General features: G+C 44.4%; 1 protein-coding gene and 1 long non-coding RNA gene across 2 annotated transcripts in view; both read left to right on the top strand.

Annotated features, from left to right (window-relative positions):
• The first annotated feature begins 1,115 nt into the window (after positions 1-1,115).
• On the top strand, positions 1,116-4,104 carry LOC149750841 (uncharacterized). Its single transcript, XR_016389620.1, has 4 exons — positions 1,116-1,186; positions 2,648-2,763; positions 3,119-3,167; positions 4,003-4,104. It is a non-coding gene; the product is annotated as an uncharacterized LOC149750841 (long non-coding RNA).
• A 26-nt stretch (positions 4,105-4,130) lies between these two features.
• Positions 4,131-24,260, top strand: part of PER3 (period circadian regulator 3) — a 66,567-nt gene continuing 46,437 nt past the window's right edge. The window contains 10 exon segments of the mRNA XM_089901864.1: positions 4,131-4,204; positions 6,234-6,319; positions 8,548-8,599; positions 11,384-11,526; positions 12,950-13,028; positions 15,314-15,420; positions 15,688-15,844; positions 19,979-20,084; positions 21,022-21,150; positions 21,587-21,713. Of these exon segments, the coding sequence (XP_089757990.1) occupies positions 15,399-15,420; positions 15,688-15,844; positions 19,979-20,084; positions 21,022-21,150; positions 21,587-21,713 (541 nt within the window). The 5' untranslated portion in view covers positions 4,131-4,204; positions 6,234-6,319; positions 8,548-8,599; ... (1 more) ...; positions 12,950-13,028; positions 15,314-15,398.

Raw genomic sequence — 24,260 nt, 5'->3', positions numbered from 1 at the left:
CTGGAGCTGGGGGAGCCGCGGCCGCTCACGTGGAGGCCGCGCAGGCCCCGCCCACCCCGCCGCCCGGGGCCCGCCCCCTCATGACTGGCGGCTCCAGCGCCCTAACCACTGCCGCGCTCGCTCCAGCGGCCCCCGGGGCCCATCCCCCGGGGCCGGGAGCGGGGCGGGGACTGGAGCCTCCTCAGGGCCCCTCCGCCCCCTCCTTACGTGCCAGCCGGCCGGGATTGGCCGAGCGCCGTCCTCGGGCCGACCCCCGGCGTTACGTAAAGAGCTCCGGGACCTTTGCCCCGCTCACACGCCTCCGCTTATGTAACCGGGGCGCCCCTGCGCGGGTCCCGCCCCCAGGCCAACTGGGTCCCGCAGAGCCGGCAGCGGCAGCGAATCGCGCGACCCAGGGGCGGGACCGCGTCACGTGGTGCGCTGGGGGTGCGGCGCCAGCGACCGTCCGGCACGCTGGTGGCCTCGAGACTGTATGGGCCCGGGTCAGCTGGGCTAGCGGCGGCGCGCGGGTCCGCGGGAGGCGGCGGCGGCGGGTGAGGGCTCGGCCCGGGCGGGGAGGCCTCGGGGCCCGCCGGGCGCGGTCGCCCCGAGCCTGTCCTGCGCTGAGGGAACTTTGTGCTTCAAGTTGCCCCTTGCCGGGTGCGGGTCCTGGGTGCACGCCGACTCTCGGGGCGGCCGGAGCCGGGATCCCCCTGGGGCTGCCCAGCCCGCGAGCCACAGCCGAGCTTCCAGCATCAGATTGTGTTTCTCTTGACACTTGTCACCTTTGTTTCCACCGTCCCCCTCCACGGTGGACCTCCCGTGAGCGGAGACGTCCAAGACTGCAGGGAAATACTGGGGAGAAAAGTGCCCCCGGAGGAACAGAAAGAGTACCTCTACTTGCTGGCTTGTGATGACTGACATTTTCTCTGAGACGATGGCCTGGACCAAAATGAGAAGTACGTTTCCGTCGCCGATCGCAAAGTAGCAAAGTAGTAGGCGACAGGCTGAGGACTGCCGGGCGAGCGATGGATCCCTGTGAAGATCTGGAAGTGTCCGGTGGTAAATCTCAGGACTCTAGGCGGAGGCAGCCTCATGAACTTGAAGGACCACAGGCCAGCGGTCCTGAGGCGCTGGGGAAGGACTCTGCTGAGATGTGGAGCCGGAAATACCAGCTGCGGAGCAAATACGTGCAGACCAGCAACAGGTGAAATAACCTGATGTGTTTGTTGTTCTCTGCTGGGGTAGTAGAGGGGAAAGGCGGGCTTACATCTTTCTATATTTTGTTTGTAAGCCTAGGAAAAAGTTTAAAGAGACTCAGACAACTTAGAATGAAATACCCTGGAGAAACTGAACGAAATTAACCAAAAGGTAAAAAGCGGTTGAGGAATTTAGCTGACTGTAGGCTGAAGTGGGAATAAGAGAGTGGAAAATGCTTGATGTTTACCAATTTCTTTGCCTGGGATTCTCCACCTGTAAAAAAAAAAAAAAAAAAAGTGGTGGATAATAAATCTGTGAACTAAATGAGCTGATCCATGTTAAGGGCTTAGAAAGCGGGCCTGGCATGAAATACGCTGTTCAGTAAAAGTTGACTTATTATAATCGAAAGTGTGAATTTAGAATCTTTTTACCTTACAGTGAACCACAAGATCAAAACAGAGTTTCCAAAGACCTTATAACGGTTGTCCAAGAAATGAAAAAATACTTTCGGTCAGAGAGACAGAGTAAACCAAGCACCCTGGATGCTCTCAACTATGCCCTTCGCTGCGTACACAGCGTGCAAGGTAAACGGGCTGGAGAGGGAATACAGTCGTGCACGGACACCACTGCTCGTAAACAGCAGCCGGGCCAGAGCAGTTGTCTGCCTGGTTTTAGGCACAGAAATGTTTTGAGCTTTTTATGGTGCTTTATGTGAGATGTGCAAATCTGCACTGATGGCATTAGCATCTTAGTTTTTCACATGAGCACTCGGAGAACCTAATTTGTGTCATAGCTTAGTAACTGTGCGGTATTTTGCTGATTTGTTTCAGGAGAGTAGAGCTCGGTATAAGCACATTTTGAAGATTCACTTTTTAAAAGAATATTGTCTTCTGTGACTATTAGGGGAAAAATACGCTTGATTAAATACATTTACATTTCCCTGCCATAGACATACTTTTAAAATACAGTCATGATGTATCAGGAATTTACCAAATTAAAAACGAATGGTTGTAAACATTTTTTTCTTTTTATGGCTTTTCAGACTTCTTCTCAAGGGATTTTAAAAATACACAGTCTGTAGCACAAACCTCTGTGGCTTCATAGATGGTATATAGTTCCTGAATCCTGGAATAATGTTTCTGCCATACAGATTTCCTGTGTGTGTATTTGGAATTTTGGGTTTCAGTACCTTCTTTTGGTACCTTCAGTGTGTCTCATTCCTTGTGATCTGGAACATGCAGAATTCATAAAATTCAAAATCTTAAGTTTGTACAGCTGTCAGTATTTTAGTTGAAAGAAGAAAATGATCTGGTTTCAAGGAAAACATGCTGAGGTGTCCTCATCCTAAAAAACAAGCCTGCTTTTATACTGATAAAAAATGAATAAATATTTTTTATATTTATAAATAAAAAATGAACAAATAAAAAAATGTCACTGGACTACCTGTTTATTTTCCTGTGTTTCTTAGCAAACAGTGAGTTTTTCCAGATTCTCAATCAGAATGGAGCGCCTCAAGCAGACATGACCACGTACAGTCTTGAGGAGCTGGCCACTATTGCTTCAGAGCACACTTCCAAAAACACAGTAAGAATTCACAAATTTTGCCATATCAACCTGGGTGATTTTTCCTAATGATGTTATCTAGATGTAGATTTTTTTAAATAATAACTGAGCATTTCAGTAACTACAATTTGAGGTCAAGCATAGGAGAAAACTGCTAAAGAGGCCTTGTGGAGTTTCTCCTGCCCTTGCCAGAGAAAACATCTAAAAACAGGAAGCAACACATAAGTAGTAGTTGGCTTTGCTTCCGTCATGAGGTGTCTCTCTCTCCTTAGCATCCCTGAGTTCTCTCAAATGAAGAAAAAAATAACACTGCAGAGTGATTTCCTGCATCTTATTCTATCTCCGAATTGTTAATTTCTATTTATATCATTCTTAGTTCCAATACCTACTACTTCAAGTTGTAACAACTGGATTTTATAGAACAGGTGAGTTGAGATGCTGTCATTTTTTGTAAAATTTTGGAAGAGATATTTAGTATATCTTTTTTGAATCTTTATGTTGACAGAATAATTGAGCCTCATGTTTTGCTGATATGATAGAGATTACTTAATTTACGTGTAGACCTCAACATAATTGTAACTTAAAGATTTTACAATATTGGAGCATGAACTATCCCTAATGTTACAGTGCTTATATTACTAACTGATGTGTTTATAATACTGTAGTAGGTGCTATGGAGATTTAAGGGAAAAAAAGTTTAAGGAAAACATTTTCCCTTTAAGATATTCAAAGTAAATCTAGAGAGGAAAACATACGCCACTTGCTAGCAGGTACAAACAGTGGCCGATTATAAATAAGCTATGTTTATGTCTAATGGAACATATTAGAGAAATGATTCTTATGTAGTGAGGCTTGTCAAAGACAACGTCTTGGAGCAAGTGAATCTTGAGCTTGGTCTTGAAGCCTGGAATATGCATATGGGTGAAGAGAAGGCAGTCCTTCCAGGTACAGTTTGCAAAGGAGAAGGAATCAGAAGTGTACACAGTGTATACACTGTGTTTAGTCCGTGTAGAATGAGCTGGTGCATTGTTTGGCAGAACTTAAACCTTCAGAGGGAACAATGCAGGTTTTACAGTGATTTATTGCCTTTGCAGGGGTGTGTGTGTGTGTGTGTGTGTGTGTGTGTGTGTGTGTGTGTTTTAAGCTACTGATCATGGTATTAAGCTATTGTTCATGGTAGACGTCTAGACGAAATTTATTCAGGGAATATTGCCAGTATGTATCTCAATATTTTGCATTTATTTTAAATATTTTTCGTAGGATACCTTCGTGGCAGTTTTTTCATTTCTGTCTGGAAGGTTAGTGCACGTTTCTGAACAGGCTCCTTCGATCCTGCACTGTAAGAAAGAGTTCTTAGAGTCCTCTCATTTTGTTGAACTGCTCGCCCCTCAAGACGTGAGGGCGTTCTACACACACACTGCCCACGCTCAGCTTCCTTTCTGGAACAACTGGACCCAAAGAGGTAATGGGACCAATATTCAGATGTTTATCTTGCCTGGTAAAGATCAGTTTCATTCTTCCAGAAATAGTACACAAATGAATGCCTTATTCAGAACATGCAAATACATAGTTTTTCTTATTTCTTCATTTTAAAAGTCAGAATGTGATGAAAATAGCATTTTAAATGCTGCTAATAACATAAAGATCCAATAAATTTGTTTTCATTTAATCAAGTTAGTTTCACAGACTATATGCCATAGATATGGTGTGTTACAGCATCATGTATAGCAGGTTAATTGCTACAAAGTGTCTGTTGTTAATAAAACTAAATGTTTTTCCTCTTATACTGACTTCATATTTCTCTGCTTTGCTCTGGAGGTAAGCTTCTCAAAGTTAGATCCCTTTCTAGCTTTTCTTCTCCCCAAAAGTTATGAATCTCATCATTTTGTTTTCCTTCTGAAAGCCTGCTTTTCCTGAACTGGGGGTGGGGAGTGGGTTCCCACTCACAGTTTTCTTTGTGTTATTCAATCCCATGTAATCTTTGATTCATTCTTTTTTTAAAAAAAAATATTTATTTATTTATTTGGTTGTGCCGGGTCTTTGTTGCGGCAGGCGAGCTCCTTAGTTGCAGCTCTCCAGCTCCTTAGATGCAGCACGTGGGCTCTTTAGTTGTGGCTTGAGGGCTCCTTACTTGTGGCTCACGGCCTCCTTAGTTGAGGCATGCGAGCTCTTAGTTGCGGCATGCATGTGGGATCTAGTTCCCTGACCAGGGATCGAACCTGGGTCCCCTGCGTTGGGAGGGCAGGATCTTCACCACTCCACCACCAGGGAAGTCCCATTCATTCTTTCTTAAGTCACCCTTTATTCCCTATCTCATATTTTTTGTGAAATGTCTCTTAAAGAACTTAGTAAAGATCAGCTTCCTTTTTGATCCCAAACCCTTTTCTCTCATTTTAAAAAAATTTTGATTATTTTTATTGTGGTAAAAAACACATTCACAAATTTACCATCGTAACCATTTTCAAGTGTACAGTTCAGCAGCATTAAGTACATTCACAGTGTTGTGAAACAGGTCCTCAGAACTTCATCCTGCAAATCTAGAGCTCTGTACTCATTCTGGTTTTTAATCCAGTTCTCAGTCCAGTGAAGAACAGTGTTACAGCCTTCTTTTTTCAATCCCAGACCCTTGCCCCATTCTCTGTGCACGTTTCGTATAAGCTTCAGAAAAGACACCTGTCACCCTTGCTTTCTTCCAGCTCCCTCTCTCCTTTTGCCTTCATTCAAAAACACTGACTTCATTTTTCTTCCTCTTTCCGAAACATGCGTTTTCAACCTTTAATTGTCCACGTTTGTTTCTCTGCTTTTGTTCATCGTTTATTCATTCCGTAGACATTATATAGCAGTGTCTGTGGGCCAGGAGCTGTTCTAGGTGCTAAGGTACAACAGTGAACAGAACTGACATGTGGTACTACTGTTCACCAGGTCTTTCCCATTTTCCCTTCGGTATTGCCCTATAGTCTCTGTCTGATCTTTTCACTTGTCTTTTTTTGGCTGTGCTGCAAGGCTTGCGGGATCTTAGTTCCCCGACCAGGGATCAAACCTATGTGCCTGCAGTGGAAGTGCGGAGTCCCAACCACTGGACCACTAGGGAATTCCCTGATCTTTTCACTTTCTTATCTTTGCTAATTACTTAATGGTATTTCCCCTACTTGTAAAAACATAATAGTCCCTGAAAGTGTTGTCTCTTGGACCTAAACATTTACTTGCTCCATAAAGATGATGGCCATTTAGTTTACTTCTCACACTATACTTTCGCTTTAGGAACCCCAAGGATCCACACCCTCCTTGAGGGCCGTTGTTTAGCTCCACACCATTTCTGGGCTGTGCTCATGTTACCTCTTTCTGTCCCTTCCTTTGAACTCATAGGACATTAAGAGGACCCCGGAAGCTCTAAACTCAGCCGTTGTCAGCTTTGGCCCTGTGTTAGAGCACATTTCCACTTAGGCTTGTCGTACAGACCTCTCAGAAGGACCTGACCGCTGTATCTTTAGAACACACTTCCAGAAACAAGAATTCGCACGTTCCAGCCCAGGTGTGGAAGTGACAGCGGGCCCCCGTCTACTGTCTTTGAGATCCGGTAGGCTGGCTCTCTGTGTTACAGGACTCCGGGGGGGGCAGTTGAATTCAGGTGCCTGCTGCCATGTATAAGTAGTGTAAGTAAGTTCACCTTACAACAGAGTTGCAGTATTTTTTTATGTGCAAAGAATGTTAAGCTCAGAATCTGAAGGTCTGAGTTTCAAATTGCATTCTGTCCCTTCGTGAACCTTGGAGGCCACTTGGCTTCTCGTTGTAAAATGAGAATCATAGTTTCTGACGTGCCTGTTAACACAGGCTTTCTGTGAGAGCCCAGCAAGCTGTAGGTTGGGGAAGGCTTGGAGATATTTGGAGCGTCCGCAGCATAAAGGCTCATCTCAACTGCTGTCATCTGTTGAACGGTTACTGTTTGCCAGGGACCCTTCTCTTTGCTTTCGTGGATCAACTGAGTTAATCTTCACAAAGACCTTGTGAGGTGTAGGTACTGTCATTCTCCGTGGTAGATGGACACAGTAACTGTATTAGTTCGGGTTTGCCCAGAAGCGGGACGCTGACTGGGGGAGCGGGTGGAAGGTGGTGAGAGGAGCCCTCAGCCCGCATCGCTGGCATCGCTGGAAGGAGCGAGGCGGGGGGGGGGGGCTGGGCAGCAGGAGCCTCGGGCTGCAGTGCAGTCCAGAGAGCTTCTGGGCCGCGCAGCCAGAGGGGGTCCATCCGCTGGAGGAGCCCAGCGTCTCCATGGAATGGTCCTGCCTCGTTGCCTGCTCCGTGTACGGGCACGGGCCGGGGGCAGCCCGCGGGAAGCGGGGCTCAGGCAACAGTCGGGTCCCTCAGAGCCAGCAACTGTGCCCTTTCTTAGCTGCCATGGTCGCAGAGATGCCAAGGCCACACTGCCTGCAAGTATGGAGCCGGCCTTCACCTTGGCAGCGTGCATCCAGAGCCCGTCTGACCCCACGGCTGCTGGGACTGCGCCTTAAAGCGGGAGAACTGTCCTCAGCCAAAGGCGAGCGTTTGAAAGTGTCACCGAGGGACGGTTCCCCCCCACGAGAATCAGCTCAGAAAATCAAGGATAGTTTTGAAAAAGCTTTATCTTGCCTTAATTCCTCCACAGAAACTCCAGAAACAGTTTCTGTGTTAAGATGATAGCACATCTTAGAGTAATTAATTTCTTTAGCTTACTTTGTCAAGTTCTTTCTGTTATTTCTCCCAGACATTCTGTAAGAACTTCTGGCTTCAGAATTCTGGGTCTGTAACTTTCATAGTTTCACGAATTACAGGATTTTGGTCACTGGTCCCTTTACTTTTAAACTGGAGGGCTTTTCTTTAATTGTGAACATTTTTCTTGATCACTCAAAAGCCCATTTTCTTATTCTTCCTATGATCCTTTCCTTAGGAGTACAAACACCTGGACCATGTTCAGTATTTTGGTTCTTCAGAATCCTCATTGTAGGTGCTCCTTCAGTGTATATTTTTTTAAAAACGTCTCCTTGGTTGTAAACATTTCCTTGGTTTCTATAACTGAAAACTTTTCACTCCAGTGAATAAATGCCCAAAAGATGTATATTCAGGGAGTTCTACCAGACGAAATAAAGTAATCAACAGACATTTGGAAATAAGTTCAGTTTCCTAAGATGGGCAAATTTAAATGTTTCTGAATTACCACCTCACACATCAATAAAATAAATGCGAAGTCAGTAAAACTGAAGCAAAACCTTTGGCATGAGGGGTGTGAGAAAGTGTTATTAATGACCCTGAATTGGTACCATCTGCTGGAGCTAAGTTTGCCAATATATGATGAGAGTCATGAAAGGATATCATCTAATCTAGGAACACAGCTCTGGGGAATTTGTCCAAGGAGAGAAGTGTATGTATCCTCTACCTGAAAGCTCTAAGTAATCGGAATTCCCAGTTTTTGAGACGTGTCTGAACCATTACAGGGGAATAGAGTATTACCAGCGAAATAACTGTGTCGCAGGGTGATGACGTTGACATTTGAAGCAGTGAGTCCAGGCAGGAGCAGAGATGCAGACAGGACTACAGGGGGTGACAGGGAGAGGCCTCCGTCAGGTGCTCTCGGGGTCTCACCTGAGGGTTACTGTTCAACACGAAAAAGCCCTGGGAAAATTCTGGATCAAACTAGATCTTAGAGAGGGAGGAGAGTCCTATTTTAATCAAGAGCAGCTCTGTCCCTGATAAGAGTCTCCCCTTTGTGCAGTGACAGTTTGGGGAGGAGCTGCGTGCGGGCGGGACACTGACACGTGTGTTTGTTTCCAGCAGCCTCATGCTATGAATTCGCTCCGGTGAAATCCTTTTTCTGCAGGATCCGGTGAGTGTGGGAGCTCCTGGAGGCCAGGAGCGGTGGGGTGGGCTCTGGGTTTACTTTATTTTTTATTCATTTATTTTTTTTAACTGACTGTATAGTTGATTTACAATGTTTCAGCTGTACAGCAAAGTGGTTCAGTTATACATATGTGTGTGTGTGTGTGTGTATATATATATAATTATATACACATATATACATACATATATATATTCTTTTTCAGGTTCTTTCCCATTATTGGTTATTACAAGATATTAAATATAGTTCCCTGTGCTATAAGGACAGGGAACTATATTTATATATGCTATAAGGACCTATAAAGTAGGTCTTTGTTTATGTGTTTTATATATAGTAGTCCTTATCTGTCAATCCCAAATCCCAAACTCATCCCTCTGATTTTATTTGGCACTTACTTTGATGCCCTATTCAGCCAGGTCTGTTGTGGATACAAAAGACAAGACTTGGTTCTTGCTGCAAGAAGTTTGTGCTTTGATTGAGGAGAAGATACATGTACTTATGAGAAAAGTAGATAATGATGCAATAGGGGAAGAGACCAGAAAGATCATTCTTAACCCAGGGGCACGTGAGAGCTACTGGACATGAAATATACTTTCAGATGACAGTTTTTTGGAGCTCTTTTGTTTTTGTTTTTCAGTCTCATTGAAACTTAATTTTTGAAAGTTTGAACAACCTGAAAGAAAGCAAGATAGGTATATTTATGAGGACTTAAAAGGTCCAGTGACAGTGAACTAGAAGAAAAGAGATCAAAATTTTAATAGTAGTTGATTTCTGGTAGGATTTATTAGTGATTTTTTTTTCTCTTCCAAATTTACTTTGATATGTTAATGTTACTTTCAAAGTAAAAAGAAAAAATGGTTTTAAATGACGTCATGATCACCAACAGTAGTATTGAGGTTACTAAATGCTCTTGATATGCGGGGAAGAGAAATCCTTGTAATGGATCATTCAGACACTCCATGGAACTGAGGGGGACTCGCGCTAAGAGTATTCGAATGCTTGGGGAGGGATAACCTGGAAAGGTGTGCGTGTGTGGGGAGGACCATGTCGGTTCTTTCTGTCACTCGCAGGTGAGTTGTTGGTTATGAAGATCTGAGAGCAGTGCCTGCCGCGTAGTAAGCGCTCTGTGTGTTTCTTATGTTGGTAAATGTTTTCAGGTGCCTTTCCTGAGCCAGGGGAGACCTAGCAGCATATACTGGTGGGTTAGTTTCGGGTGCGAGATAGAAAGAGTAGTCAGATGACGTGGGAGTCTTGGCTCAAGGTGCCATGTATTTGGGGAGGAGGAAACTGTAGGACAAGCAGCTGTGTGGAGAGCAGAGGGGAGAGCGTGTGCCTTAGTTTTAGGTGAGTGTGCAGTGTCGAGTAGAAATCTGCCTCGTGATGTTGATGAGGCGTTGGTCCAGGAGCCCGGGGTTCAGGGGAGGAGGCCGGCCTAGAGACAGATGTGCAGGTCATCGGCGTATAGATGGCACTGAGAAGCTCAGGACGGGATGAGCCTGGAGAAAGCTCGCACAGAAATGGGAGGGGAGCCACTAGCACAAGTACAGATGCTCGCAGGTGAGTGCCAGGAGAAGGTGCTCTTCTGAGCGGTGACCTAGGAAGCAGGGTCACAGCTGAGAGTGGAGAAGTGACAGGAGATGCTGGAGTTAGAGGAGAAAAGAGAGCGGGAGGGCGGCCAGAGACCCCCGAACATCCGCGCTCGTGATGGTTGGCAAGGAGAGGTGCGATGGGCAGAAACGGGGGAGCGTGAAATACAGGTTGGGACGTTCGGGCAGATCCAAGTGGAAACGTCTTCCAGGCAGCCAGGCTGATGAAACAGGATGGACATCTGTGTGCTCGTTGCAGACCCCTCGCCCCCGGGAGCCTCCTGAGAGGGAGCGAGCAGCCTCCGCGCCAGTTGGCCGAGAGGGTCCAGCCCCACCATCTCCCTGTAGCTAGGCACGGTGGGTGATGCTGAGCCACACACCAGGTCTGCGCCGGGCAGCGGAGCGGCTGAAGCGGTGGGACTGAATCGGTCATTTGAACGAGGGCGTAGGAAGGGCTGACGGAGGGCCGGCTTAGGGGCGTGATCCCAGGGGGCCTTGTTTTCCACCATGTGGTACTTGGTTTAGATACACGAGGCAAGACAGGTGGCTGTGCCTGCCCCTCTTCCCAGCAGGAACAGAAAGTCACACTGAAATTAGTGAGCGGTTCACACTCACCTTGGTGAGCCGCCTCTCCAGAAAGCCTCCTACTCATCCAATAACAAACGAGTATCATTGCCCGTGGCTATTGAAAATTTAAACTAACGTGTCCCTCCTTTTAAAAATAAATATGTTTTGGACTTCCCTGGTGGCGCAGTGGTTAAGAATCCTCCTGCCAATGCAGGGGACACGGGCTTGAGCCCTGGTCCGGGAAGATCCCACGTGCTGCGGAGCAACTAAGCCCATGAGCCACAACTGCTGAGCCCACGAGCCACAACTACTGAGCCCATGAGCCACAGCTACTGAAGCCCGCGCACCTAGAGCCCGTGCTCCACAAGAGAAGCCACTGCAATGAGAAGCCCGCGCGCCGCAACGAAGAGTAGCCCCCGCTCAGCGCAACTAGAGAAAGCCCACATGCAGCAACGAAGACCCAACACAGCCAAAACAAATAAATAAATATGTCTAAACATTTTAGATTCAGACACGTCTCTCTTGGAAATTACCAACAAAACATTTTCCCCAGCCTTGTTTCACGTTGGACTAAGTGAACAGGTCAGGACTGGTACTAAACCATTTTTCTTCTCTTCAGTGGAGGTGAAGCCCGGGAGCTGGGGCAGCCTCACTGCCCGTTCCGGATTATCCCCTATTTGATTCATGTGCACAGCTCGGCCCGCCCAGAGCCTGAGCCCTGCTGTCTCACGCTGGTGGAGAAGATTCATTCTGGTTACGAAGGTAGGTCAGGAGCGTCTGCGTTTAGGTCAGATGTGACGTGTCAGCACATCAGAAAGAAGCACGTGAAAGCCTGTTTACTGCAGCCACTGTCTTCAGCTTGGCCCTGAGCTGATTTTCCCTGACGTCTCTGTTTGCTGACCTTGACTTCCTGTTTGCACATCTCCTTTAAGGACAGCATGGCCCAGAGGTCTGAGCATAGACTTGGCCACAGATGCGCAGTCTTCTAATCCTTTCTCTACTGGTGACCATCCTGTGGCCTTTTGCTTCTGTCTTGCGTGACAGAAGAGCATTGAAATTGTTGCATACAGAGGTTACAAGAATGAATTTATATTTTTAAGTGTTTTGAAAGCCCCCTGCGTAAAAAGTATAATTTATGTCTTCCAGTGGCAGAACAGCATTGCTAAGTTCATATATCAAAACAGAAGCAGCTTCCGTTTATCATTTGAAATTACAGTTGGTTCTGCTGTAATGTGACATATGCTTTCCTAAAACTTACCATCCTGTGCAAAAAAATTCACACAAACCACAGGGCTTATGGGAAAAATGAGTTTAGGGGCACAACACTCAAGTAACCATACATTAAAAATAAGACGGGAATCTCATAAAATGGTAACACGGTGTTACACATTCAGTGATGAAGAAATGCACAAGTGATACAATAAATGCGGCTCGCCACAGCAGAAAAGCCCTGCGGTTTGCTGTGGACGTGGGTGTTGGAAGGGCTGCAGCTTGTGCATTACTGTGAGGGGTGAGGGGAAGGCGGACTGAAATCAGAGGGAAAGTTCCATCACCAGGTTGGACGGGTGTGGCTCAGAGCACACCTGGTGAACAGAGGCTGCAGGTGGATGTTTCAGGTGTGTGCATGTTTCTTCACGTTCCTAAGTGACTCCATTCAACTAGCTGCTCTTTTCTGCATTCACCCCGTGCTTCTTGCAAATGAAATCGTGCGCAAGCAAATGCGGAGTTAGTGTCATGCTCAAATTGTTCCCTAATGTGCTGATCACTACCTTGTCAAAGCAGACTGTAGCAGCACTGACCGTGCCAATTTTATTACAGATTAAATACGTCCCTATTGTACTGACGTTTCACATCCTATTTGCTTAGTTGTATTCAACCACTAAATATGATGAAACATTTTTATCCTGAACTCTAAATGACCCCATCTTTGACTGTTAGATTGTGATGGGTAAGCTATTCGATGTACACAGACTTTCTGTCCGTTTAAAATTAACTTTAGTAGGCATCACGTTTTGACCTAATTAAAATGTGGTTAATAATGAAAGTTATTAGCTTTGGCTGCTCAAAGGCCAGGTCCCTAGGTGAGATTTCTGCCATGGCCTATAGAGTTTGTTCCCTCTTTAATATGTTAAGTGGATAGTTAATTAGGTATTTGCCTTTAAACCAGTCTTTCTGGTTTCCATAGCTCCTGGAATCCCAGTGGATAAAAGAATTTTTACCACAACACACACCCCCGGGTGTGTTTTTCTTGAAATAGATGAAAGGTAAGTACTTCTTTAAGCCTAAGAGAAATTTGTTTCTGAAAATAAATAAAAATATTTAAAAGTTTACATAACGTTTAACATGTTAAACGTAACATGATAGAGCTGAATCTATTCATTTGCGCATTTGAGTTTTGGTAGTTTGAAATTTGTGTTGTGTAAATTTTTTTAAATATTTATTTATTTTCCTTATATATATATATTTTTTTGACTGCGTCGGGTCTTAGTTGCAGCACACGGGGTCTTTGTTGAGGCACGCAGGATCTCTTCGTTGCGGCGCGCGGTCTTCTCTCTAGTTGCGGCGCGCGGGTTCCAGAGCGCGTGGGCTTTGTAGTTCGTGGCATGCAAGCTGTCTCACTGAGATGCACGAGCTCAGTAGTTGTGGCGCGCGGGCTTAGTTGCCCCGCGGCGTGTAGGATCTTAGTTCCCGGACCAGGGCTCAAACCTGTGTCCCCTGCATTGGAAGGTGGATTCTTTACCACTGGACCACCAGGGAAGTCCCGTGTTGTGTAAATTTTTAATGTAAATATCTTGCATGTTATAGTGCTAAGATTTACACATTATCATATTTATTTCAAAGCTTTAGGAAAGTCAGAAATTATTTTTCCAGTTTGCACAAGAGGACAATGAACGTGGGCCACATGGTATTAGATGACTGTGGTCCAAATGAGACCACGACTCTGGCCTCCAAGTCCTATTCCAGTGTTATTTCCACTAGGCAGGTGTTTCCCAAACAGTTTATAATGAATTTTTATTAGTCTGAAGTGGGGGAAAAGAGAAAAATAAGGCAGATTTTTTTTGTGTGTGAAGAACTGTTACTTATTTTGAACTTAGCGTCCTTCCTGCCTTTTTTTTGGTTATTAAAATAGCCTTTCTTATTTAAAGAGTTAGTGACAGTACATAATAGTTGTTGCTTATTGTTGTTTTTTTGATACCTTTATTTGGAAAAACAAAACATTGTTATCCCCTGTTCGTACCCTCCATTTCCACCCGCATTTACTTAAAAATTTTACTTATTTGTGAAATCTGAAAATCTGAGAACCAATGTACCGTACCACAGATAAGCATAAGCAAAAATGTCAAAAAACCTGGCACAGTTATGACAGTTATTAATTTTGGTTTGTTTTTTTGTTTTGGTTTTTTTTTGGCAGTACGCGGGCCTCTCACTGTTGTGGCCTCTCCCGTTGCGGAGCCCAGCCTCCGGACGCGCAGGTGCAGCGGCCATGGCTCACGGGCCTAGCCGCTCCGCGGCATGTGGGACCTTCCCGGACTGGGGCACGAACCCGTGTCCCCTGCATCGGCAAGCGGACTCTCAACCACTGCGCCACCAGGGAAGCCCTTAATTTTGGATTTTAAAAAATTTTAACATACAGGGAATTGCCTGGCGGTCCAGTGGTTAGGATGCCATGCTTTCACTGCCGAGGGCCCAGGTTCAATCCCTTGTCGGGGAACTAAGATCCCACAAGCCGAGTGATGCGGCCAAAAAAAAAAAGCTTTAAAAAAATTTTTTTTAACATCTGGAAATGGGTTTATTACCTATTTATTACCGTTTAGTTACCCTGAAACTAAAGAGTAATTAGTGAGATACTTTGTATAATATAATCTGTAGAAGGTAAGAAAATTTTAGCTGAAGTTATTCTGAAAACAGCTTAAGTTTATTGCAATAGAAAGTATTTGTGAATTTGTACACATAGAAAATGTTTCTGGAGTCAGTTTTGTCTAAGTCATCTTGAGTGTCTGTACATCAGAATTTTCCCGTGAACCTTTATCCTACAAATGGCCTTGTGACTGGTTGTCTATTTGATATCACCTTTTGGGAGACATTGTTTTTGTATAATTTTAATTATTCTGTATAAATTTGTAGCCTGCTTTATTCATGTAACATCATAAGCATTTTTCTATGTTATAATGTGATCTTTGTAGACTTTTTAAAAGGCAGCGAAATGGAGGGCATCAGAGACCTCTGAGGAACTTGTTAACAATATAGACTCCTAGTCTTACCACAGAAATTCTGATTTAGTAAGCTTGTGGTGAGCCTGCAAATCTGTTTTTTAGAAGTTTCACAGGTGATGCAATATGTCAAATGACCAACACTTCTTAGATTGTGTATCTACTTCCCCACAATGTAGGCACTTGGGTTGTTTGTAGCATTTATAAATGCTGTAATGAACATCTTTTGCATACCCTTTGTCATATTTAGAGTTTAGCTGAAAAGTACGGTTGAAAGTATATAAGGTATGAGTTACTTGGTGCATGTGACATGCTGCCTGTGCTGTGTCTGTGCTCAGAGCAGTGCCTTTGCTGGGTTACCTACCTCAGGATCTCATTGGAACATCCATCCTGACATACCTGCACCCGGAAGATCGTTCTCTGATGGTCGCCATACACCAAAAAGGTAAGGACCTACTTCTTTATAGGAGGACATTTTTTTTTCATTGATCTTTTTAAGTTTGTCATTTCATTTCTCACTAGAGGGTCTCACAAGCTCTAATCATTAGAGCTTAACCTTTAACCAGGTAAGCAATGTATTGGAACTGCTGAAACAATGTTTTTTTCTATTTTGACATTCTAAAACACTTACAAATAAATGCCTTAACAAAAGACATTTGTAATCAATATCCGTGTTAAATAAATTCTAATTTTGTCTTACTATTTTGTATAGTCTTGAAGTATGCAGGCCATCTTCCCTTTGAACATTCACCCATTAGATTTTGTTCTCAAAATGGGGATTACCTTGTATTGGATTCCAGTTGGTCCAGCTTTGTGAACCCATGGAGCCGGAAGGTTTCTTTCATCACCGGTCGGCATAAAGTGCGAACGTAAGTCAGTCAGTTTGCGTATTTTCTAAAAAATCTTTTTCCAAATAATGTTCTTTGGCCCGTTGATTCCCCTTTGAATCAACTAACACGTGAACTAAACGAAGGACAGGTTTTCTTCAGTGCTTCTGGAAGACAGTTTGGCAATAAGTATCAAGGGCTTTATAAGATTTCTACCTCCTTGGCCTAACGATTCCCTTATTGGAATATTCCAAAGAAGCCGAAATACAGAAAGCCTTATAAAGAAAAGACAGATTTTGCAGCATTTTTAATTGTAATAGCGTAAATGTCTATCGTTAAGTAGATTCTGAAATATCTGCATGACATGTTATTATATTGGTCAATAAAAATTTTTACAGCGAGTGTGGGAAATTGATATATTAGATGATGTAAAAAGCGGCATACAGAAAGTTTTTATACAGTATGATTATAATTATGTTTAAAACACGAACACTGTGAAATAGGAAAAAGAAGATTAGAAGGAAAGAAAATACATTTTGGTTATGTGTGGATAGTGGGACTTTGGGTGAAGTTTTGTTTTTTTTCCTTTTCTGAATTTTAAGGTTCTCTTCAGTGAGGATGTAAAAGTTTTTATATCAGCCTTCTGCTGTCAAATTCCACTTATTTGTGTCGATTTTATTAAATCTTTTTTTTTTTTTTGACGTGGACCATTTTTAAAGTCTTCATTGAATTTGTTACAGTGTTGCTTCTGTTTTATGTTTTGTTTTTCTTGGCCTCGAGGCATGTGGGATCTTAGCTCCCCCACCAGGGGTTGAACCTGCACCCCCTTGGAAGGCAAAGTCTTTAACCACTGGACCACCAGTGAAGTCCCTAAATCTTTATTTTTAATATTTAAATTCTTTCATATTTATTCTCCTGCCAGCATGGCTGACCCAAGCCTGCTTGATTGTTGTTACCTGCCCATACAACAACCTTGCAAAATGGATCCAGAGCAACCTGGACCACGGTTCTTGTAATCTGAGATACTCCTGTAGTTCCTGGACTTTGTGGTCCATTTAAAGTTGACCTATAGGTTTCTTAACTGGCCCATCCCATAAGTTTCCTTTTGATGTCTGTTTCTTTTAAGAGTGGAAATTATACTTAACTCTTCAGTGTCATGCTGAAATTGAGCAACTCTGTCTTTTGTATTTTGTTATACAACTTTGTACACAGAAGAATAAAACTTCTGTGTACAGAACAGTACATCTCCCAGTAAGAGTATTTTATCACGTGTTATATCGTGATAGAGTGATGTTTTGGCCACGGTGAGATAGGCCTCAGGTTGCTCTGACCTTGTTGTGCTCCAGGGTTTGGCCTCTCAGCAGAGCAGTTCTGCCACTTTAATGGAAGAATCGGGCTCCTTGCCGCCCTGACTCGTGAGGCTGATTTGTGGTAGAAAACTAACTGGATAATTGAGGTAACGAACATGACTGCCAAGGAAGTGCTATTCGTGCTGCTCAGAAAGGACTTTTTTTTTCCCAGTAGGGAGACCTCTTGGGAAATGAAAATAAAATCAGATGGTTGGGGACTTCCCTGGTGGTCCAGTGGCTTAGACTCCGCCCTCCTAATGCAGGGGGCCCAGGTTCGATCCCTGGTCCGGGAACTAGATACCGCATGCCGCAACTCAAAAAAGGTCCCGCGTGCCACAATTAAGACCCGGCACGGCCAAATAAATAAATATTTTTTAAAAATCAGATGGTTGCTTAGGATGAATATAGGAAACCCCAAAGCAAGTACAGTTCCTCTGACAAGACGTCCATCTGGGTGTCTGTGGACCAGTCTGAGAACCTCCCTGTCAGTGCTAGAGGTGCATCCTAGATTCATTCTCCAAGCCATCCTTTCAGTTCTTTGATTAAAAATATATGGAATAAACCGACATATTAGTACTCCCAATGTTTTCAGTGTTTTTTAAAATTACACCAATAATTGCATCTCAAGATCCAGGATTATGTGAGGGAAAGAGTTTAGAGGCTAGTAGGTATTAATTTCTCTCATCGAACAGTAATTATCTATTACGCTTATAAAATTATTTTAATGCATTTATTCCTTCAGTAAGTGTTTACGGCCACCTGCTGAGTCAGGCGTTGTGCTAGGCTGAGGCTGAGGTTATAAACAGAACAGACGTTCCCTTTGCTGCCCACCGCGTATGGGAGAACGGAAAACAGCAATGGCACTGTGATGCGCTGAGCAGAGTTTTGGAAAGTGTGACAGTTGAAGTAGGGAGGGGGCTATGGGCTCTTCTCCAGGTCCTTCCCAGCGGCTCTGTGGGAAGGGAGGCTAGTTGCAGTTACCTCTGATTTTACAAAACAAACAAACCCGCATTCTGTGAAACAGAGTCACTTTCCCGGCGATCATTGAGGCAGGAGGTTGCAAAGTGGAGACGGACCCAGATTTCCTTCTTTACTCCTAGACCCGTTTCCTGACGTCCGCCGCCGCCGCCACCGCCGCAGCCACCGCCGCAGCCAACGCTTCATGCCGAGCTTGACACCATTTGATGAAGGCGGCGAATCCTTTGAGTTCTGTAATTGGTGATTAAAAGCCCAACTTGGTTTTGTCGGAAGGGTCACCCCTGGGAACATCCACACCTCATAGCACAAAGCAGAACGTTCTGTTTCCACTCAGCATTGCACTTGAACAGCAGCCCAGACGCCTCTGGAAGATATCCAGGCTCACAGCACACGGGGATGCACTTTAGCCCCCAGGGACCCTTCTTTGACGCAGCCACGCTTTTACATGCCGGGACGTGGGAGGCGCCAGAGGAGCTAACGGAGCGTGGGAGGAGCCTGGCGCCCAGCGGCGGGTGGGGCAGGGCGGGGGCAGGGGGAGGAGGAGAGGAGGGGCACCTGAGACCTGAGACGTGCCAGTGTCAGGCTGTCGTCCAGGTGCAGCTGGCCCTCCGCGTCCCGCATCGCAGAGCCGGTGCCCCCGGACAGGGCCTGGTGCCTCCCAGGGTCTGGGCGGGGGCGGGGGGCCTGTGCCGGGGACGCGGCCTCTTCCTGACGCCTCCCGTGACCCCGCTGGCGTCCCGCCGTTCCTGCTAGGAGTTTCTGTCTTTGGGGAAGTGTTGCCGAGTGTCTGAGGTGTGAGAGGCAGCGTGCAGGACGCGTAACAGGAAAAGGAGGGAGAGCCGGCTCGGGGGTCGGGCGTGTGGCTTCAGACGCGCCCCGGCCGCCTGGCCACGGCAACTTGGCAATTTTCTTCACCTCTGCCGGGTTGATTCCTACCTCCCAGGGTCGCGAGGACTCAGGAGGTGACGTGCCTGGCCCGCGGCACGTCCGGTATTAGCAGCACTAGTGCGACCGAGGTGCCGAGAGGCCGGACGGTGTGGTGGCCGAGAGCGTGCGGTCTGGAGCCGGGACTCTGGGCCCCGAGAGCACCTGGCAGACCTGACAGCGGGGGACCTGAGCCGGGGTCTGGCTCAGGGAAGCGAGGAAGGGGGTGCCTGGTGGGGCGGCTGGCACAGCGCCCGGCACGTCGTAAGGGTGTAGAAACTCACTTATTCTCGATGTGTGTTATAAAACAGCACTTCCTGTCGCATAGAGGGGCCTAAGTGAATGTCAGTCGCTTGTCTTTGCTGCTCTTTCTGCTGACGTGTCTGCCTCTCACTGTATTCCGGTGGTAGATTTCAGATGCTCTAGAACTGGGGTATAAATGAGACTGAAGATTTTGTGGCAACCACATGTTCACCACGCGGGTGGGCTGCAGAATCGTCTTTACTAGGTAGCTTGAGTGATTAAGTGCATTAAGCGTTCAGTGTGTTTGCCAAGCTTAAGGTCCTAAAATTTCTCATAGCCAGTAGGTTACTCAGTTCATGTTAAATTCTGAGACCAGTAGCTGTTAAAGGTATTTTAGTAGCTAGGGGTATACCCACCACTGATTTTAATTTATACAGATGCGGTAGAATGACTACAGCTGCAGAGAAACTAAAGAAGACGGTTAATACCTCATTTGTTTCCTAGGATTCTCTCTACCTCTATGAATAGAGTTTGAGCTTCATATTTTCTATATTTGGACTTGAAGAGCTGCTTTGTAAAAGCATAGGTTTATTGTTTGAATTTTCTATTAAGAATCACTTTAGCCTTCGTTGTAAATGAACTTGAAATTGTCTGACTCAATCTTTCACTTGGCATTTTGTAGGAGTCCACTAAATGAGAATGTTTTTGCCACCGGAATAAAAAAGATGAACAGTAATGACAAAGACATAACAGAATTACAAGAACAAATTCACAGACTTCTCTTACAGGTAAAGTGAGAGATTTTTAAAAAACAAACATAATATTCCCATAATTGTCTTTAATTTTAACGTTCAGTCTTAGTAAAGTCACTTCACAGAAATAAACCGTGAGGAGAGAGAAATCCTTACCCTGTACATTTCAGAAATTTTTATCTTCCTCTTTTTGTTTTCAAATTAAATTTCATTAATTTTGTTTTCCCTTTTTCTGTGTTAAATACACAGGACTTTTTGTAAGAATCCAATTTAAGACGACAAACAGAGTCATAGGAAGCAATGAGATAGAGAAGTTATTTTTAAATGAGAGAATCATTCTTGTATTCCAGACGCTGCCCGTGTTTTGGCTTCACTGTTTTTTTTTTAATAATTACAGTTTTAAAGGTGGGGAGAGGGGTGGCAGGTCTCTGTATCTCTAGTCATTATGAGCCAAAGTAGGAAAAACTGCTTGTTGAAAACAAATACCAAAATGCTTTCTACTAGAGAGTCAATCAGTAAACTTGTCAAGCATTTACTATTGGTGTCACTAAAACTGTTACCCAGTAGTGTTCAAAATGTCTTTCATACAGTCTCTAGAGTTCATAAAGTATCTCTGAGGTTCTTGGGGAAAAGTACAGTATATATTTAATTTGTTCTGTCTATTCCAAACTCAGCATAAAGAGTTAGAGTTTATTTTCATGTTTTGTTAAATTTATTTACTGTGGCTTTTAAAACGTTTGTTCTAGAAATACCCACCTAGACTAGAAAAGTAGGTTCTGCCCTTGAGAATTACCAAGATGAGAGAGGAATGTCTTTCATGTCAGCATTATCCTTCACACACCTCATTTAGGATTTCAGAAATTTTAATCTTAATTTTGTGATGACTGTAGGTAAGCTCAGAGGTAGGTAATGCTGTGTCTCTCCTCCGACGGCCACATCACCCGGGGCTGCGACGGGCCCCTCTCTCTTGCAGCCCGTTCACGGGAGCGCATCCAGTGGCTATGGGAGCCTGGGGAGCAGCGGGTCTCAGGAGCATCACCTCAGCATCGCATCCTCCAGTGAGTCCAGCGAGCGCTGCATGGAGGAGGTGCAGAAGGCACCGGTGAGCGAGCACACGTGTGCTTCTGAGCACGTGTCCTTTTCTTCCTGTGTTGTTAACCGTAACATGTCGGTGCTGGTTCTGTACCTCGACACATGTGGCTTCTTAGTTCTCGTCTGGAAGATCTCATCTGGTAATAGACATTCTGATGCATTCCGGTTTGGGAAAATGTCTCTAAAAAGAAAATATCACCTTTAGAAGGTGATATTTGGGTCAATTGTGTGCTTCCTAAAAATGAGCGTGTTGTGGACAGATTGCTGTAAAGCTTCACTGCTCCTCTTGCGCTGTGGTGCAGCGGGAGACTGAATTAATATGCTATTACTGTGCTTTCAGTCATTCTGTCTACAGAGAACCAAAAGTCAAATGTGTTTCGTTTATGTATCTTTTAATGCACATTTTTGTAATCTTTGAAACATTGGTTATCATTCTTTTCCCTAAGTTGACTTTGCAGCAGGTCTATGCCAGTGTAAACAAAATCAAGAATCTAGGCCAGCAGCTGTACATCGAGTCAAGGGCCAAATCACCAAAGAAGCAAGTGGTGGAGACCGGCCCGGGACAGCGTGGTGGTGAGTCAGCAGGGTCGCCCCGCCCCCCTCCCAGAGCGGCCCTCACGAAGCCACGACTCTGGGCTGCTGCTGTTCAGGTTTACGTGCCCAGATAACAAAAGTAACAGTACTACTACTAATAATAACAATGGCAGCAGCAAATACTGTCCCGAAAGCTAAATGGTATTAGAATGTATTCACAGTATACTTCTACTAAAGAATTGACTTTTCTGCTAACTCCACCCAATTCGTAGATTCCCTCCATATGAGCTATCTGTAAACCAAAAGAGGTAATTTTAGAATACATTTCAGATAATAAGTATATTAAAATGATAATCCCTCCCTTTCATTTCAAACAAATGGAGAATGTTTGTGACCTAAATTGAATGAAAAACTTGGCCTTTTTCTTGATTACATGTTTACTTTTCTCAAATGTGAGGTAGGGAGTACCCCAGAGGAAATGGATCAGTCGTGATGGTTGACGTTATTTTGAGAAGCTAACCTGCGTGCTTCTGTATACAGAATTATATAGTTCTGTATATATAAAGTTTTATAATATAGAGATCAAATTATGCTAACTACTTAACTTAGATAACTTTCTCTTAATTTTTCTCCTTGAATGTTAATGTCAATATAATTTGGGAAGTCGTTATAGATTTTGGCCACCTAAATGTCCTTGATGGTCCCTACCACCGTCAAATGTGGGTGTTCTACACAGTAGGGTGAAAATTCTTCCCTTCAGTCAATAATAATAATAGTAGCTGTACTTTTCAGGACTTGATATGATTGCCACAAGAAAAATATCAAACTGCTGCTCCTACAGGTGATATCACTGGGAGCCCGTAGGACACCCTCCAGACACAGCAAGTCCCGTCCTTTTGTTTTTTGGGTTCTTATTCATCTTGGCAGGAGGTTTCAAGTTCTGTTTGTTTCTTTTGCTGTAGACGTAAGGGCACAAGGAAGAAATGACAACCTTTTTTGGTCCCGTGAAACCATCAGATCTCCCCCACAAAAGAATTTATCTTAAATATCTTTCTTGTTGTGTATCATTATTCCATATCCTGCCAGAGAAAATTCTTTGAGGAGATTTTAATCTAAAATTTCTAGATGTTTTCTTCATTGTCTGATCCACTCAGTGCTACTTGCTGCTGCCTTGGCCTACGACCTCATGTTAGTGCCACAATCTTACATCCTGACCTCTGGAATTTCTTCTCAGGGTAGAAATCCTTTCTAACCTCCTGCTTTATTCCGTTTCTTATCACCTGTCATTGCATTGGTCTAGTAATACCATCAGTACTGTTGTTTTGAAGGCTATATATTTAAGCATCATCCATGTTCAATCATTCAACATTTTATAAAATTTAAGCTTTACCTAACCCTGTGTACTTAGGCTGCTATTTTAGAAACTGAAATTTTCTTACTGCTTAGCTATGTGCTATATTTGACTAATACACATAGGATGCCACTTTGTGGGGAAGTTATGCCATTTGGAATAACTTTGGAGAACTAATGTTATTTGGGCGTCTTGTTTTTATTAACAGCTTAAGACCTACAAGTTTAAAGAGCTAGTAAAAAAATCTTTATTACTCTTTACTGAAGAGAAACAAGAAGGTGACTTAAAGATAGAAAACGTTGTAATTCGAATATTAGAAATTGAGTAGAGATATACACCAATGAAAAGGAAAATACTAAATGGTCATTGTATATATATTTTATTATATACAGGGTGCTGGAGCACACAAGAACATAAGGTTTTAAGTATGTATGTTTACCTTTCTTATAAAGGCAGGTTATGCTTTAGAATAGAGGAAGAAGGGAAACTTTTGGGTTTCCCTGGTGGCGCAGTGGTTAAGAGTCCGCCTGCCAGTGCAGGGGACACGGGTTCGATCTCTGGTCCGGGAGGATCCCACATGCCACGGAGCAACTAAGCCCGTGAGGTACAACTACTGAGCCTGCACTCTAGAGTCCATGAACCACAGCTACTGAGCCTGCGTGCCGCAGCTACTGAAGCCCATACACCTGGAGTTCATGCTCCGCAGCAAGAGAGGCCACCGCAATGAGAAGCCCGTGCGCCGCAACGAAGAGTAGCCCCTGCTCGCCGCAACTAGAGAAAGCCCACGTGCAGCAACGAAGACCCAATGCAGCCAAAAATAAACAAATAAAATAAATACATTTTTTTTAAAAAAAAGAAGGGAAACTTTTAAACTTATTACGGAAGGGCAAGGAACAACAAAGAGATGTAAAGTCCCTTCCTCAGCCATACAGACCAACGCCAGCTGCCAGAGAAGTAATTGGGGAAATTGGGGAAAACTGAACGTTCTACTGCGAGGGTGATGCAGAGCCCAAGTGAAAGATGATTCATACACTGAACTAACTCAAGAGTGAGAGTGCTTTGGTTTCTGCTCGGGGAGAGCTGGAAAGAGCATCATTCCAAACTTACGAGGAAAAAAGCCAGACGGGCAGCAAGTTCGTGTTCTTTCTTGAACCCGTCAGAGTGCTGAGGTTACAGGGCAGCCAGCAGGCCTGAAATCTGAGAAGAGGCACACACTTGCAAGGAGAAGTGAGGTA

The sequence above is a fragment of the Delphinapterus leucas genome, chromosome 1 (genome assembly GCF_059928025.1).
Source record: "Delphinapterus leucas isolate spDelLeu-1000000601 "Yukka" chromosome 1, BTC_Dleu_Yukka2, whole genome shotgun sequence".
NCBI lineage: Eukaryota > Metazoa > Chordata > Mammalia > Artiodactyla > Monodontidae > Delphinapterus > Delphinapterus leucas.
Note: the sequence above shows the minus strand (reverse complement) of the source record. Positions and strands in the feature narration are given on the sequence as shown.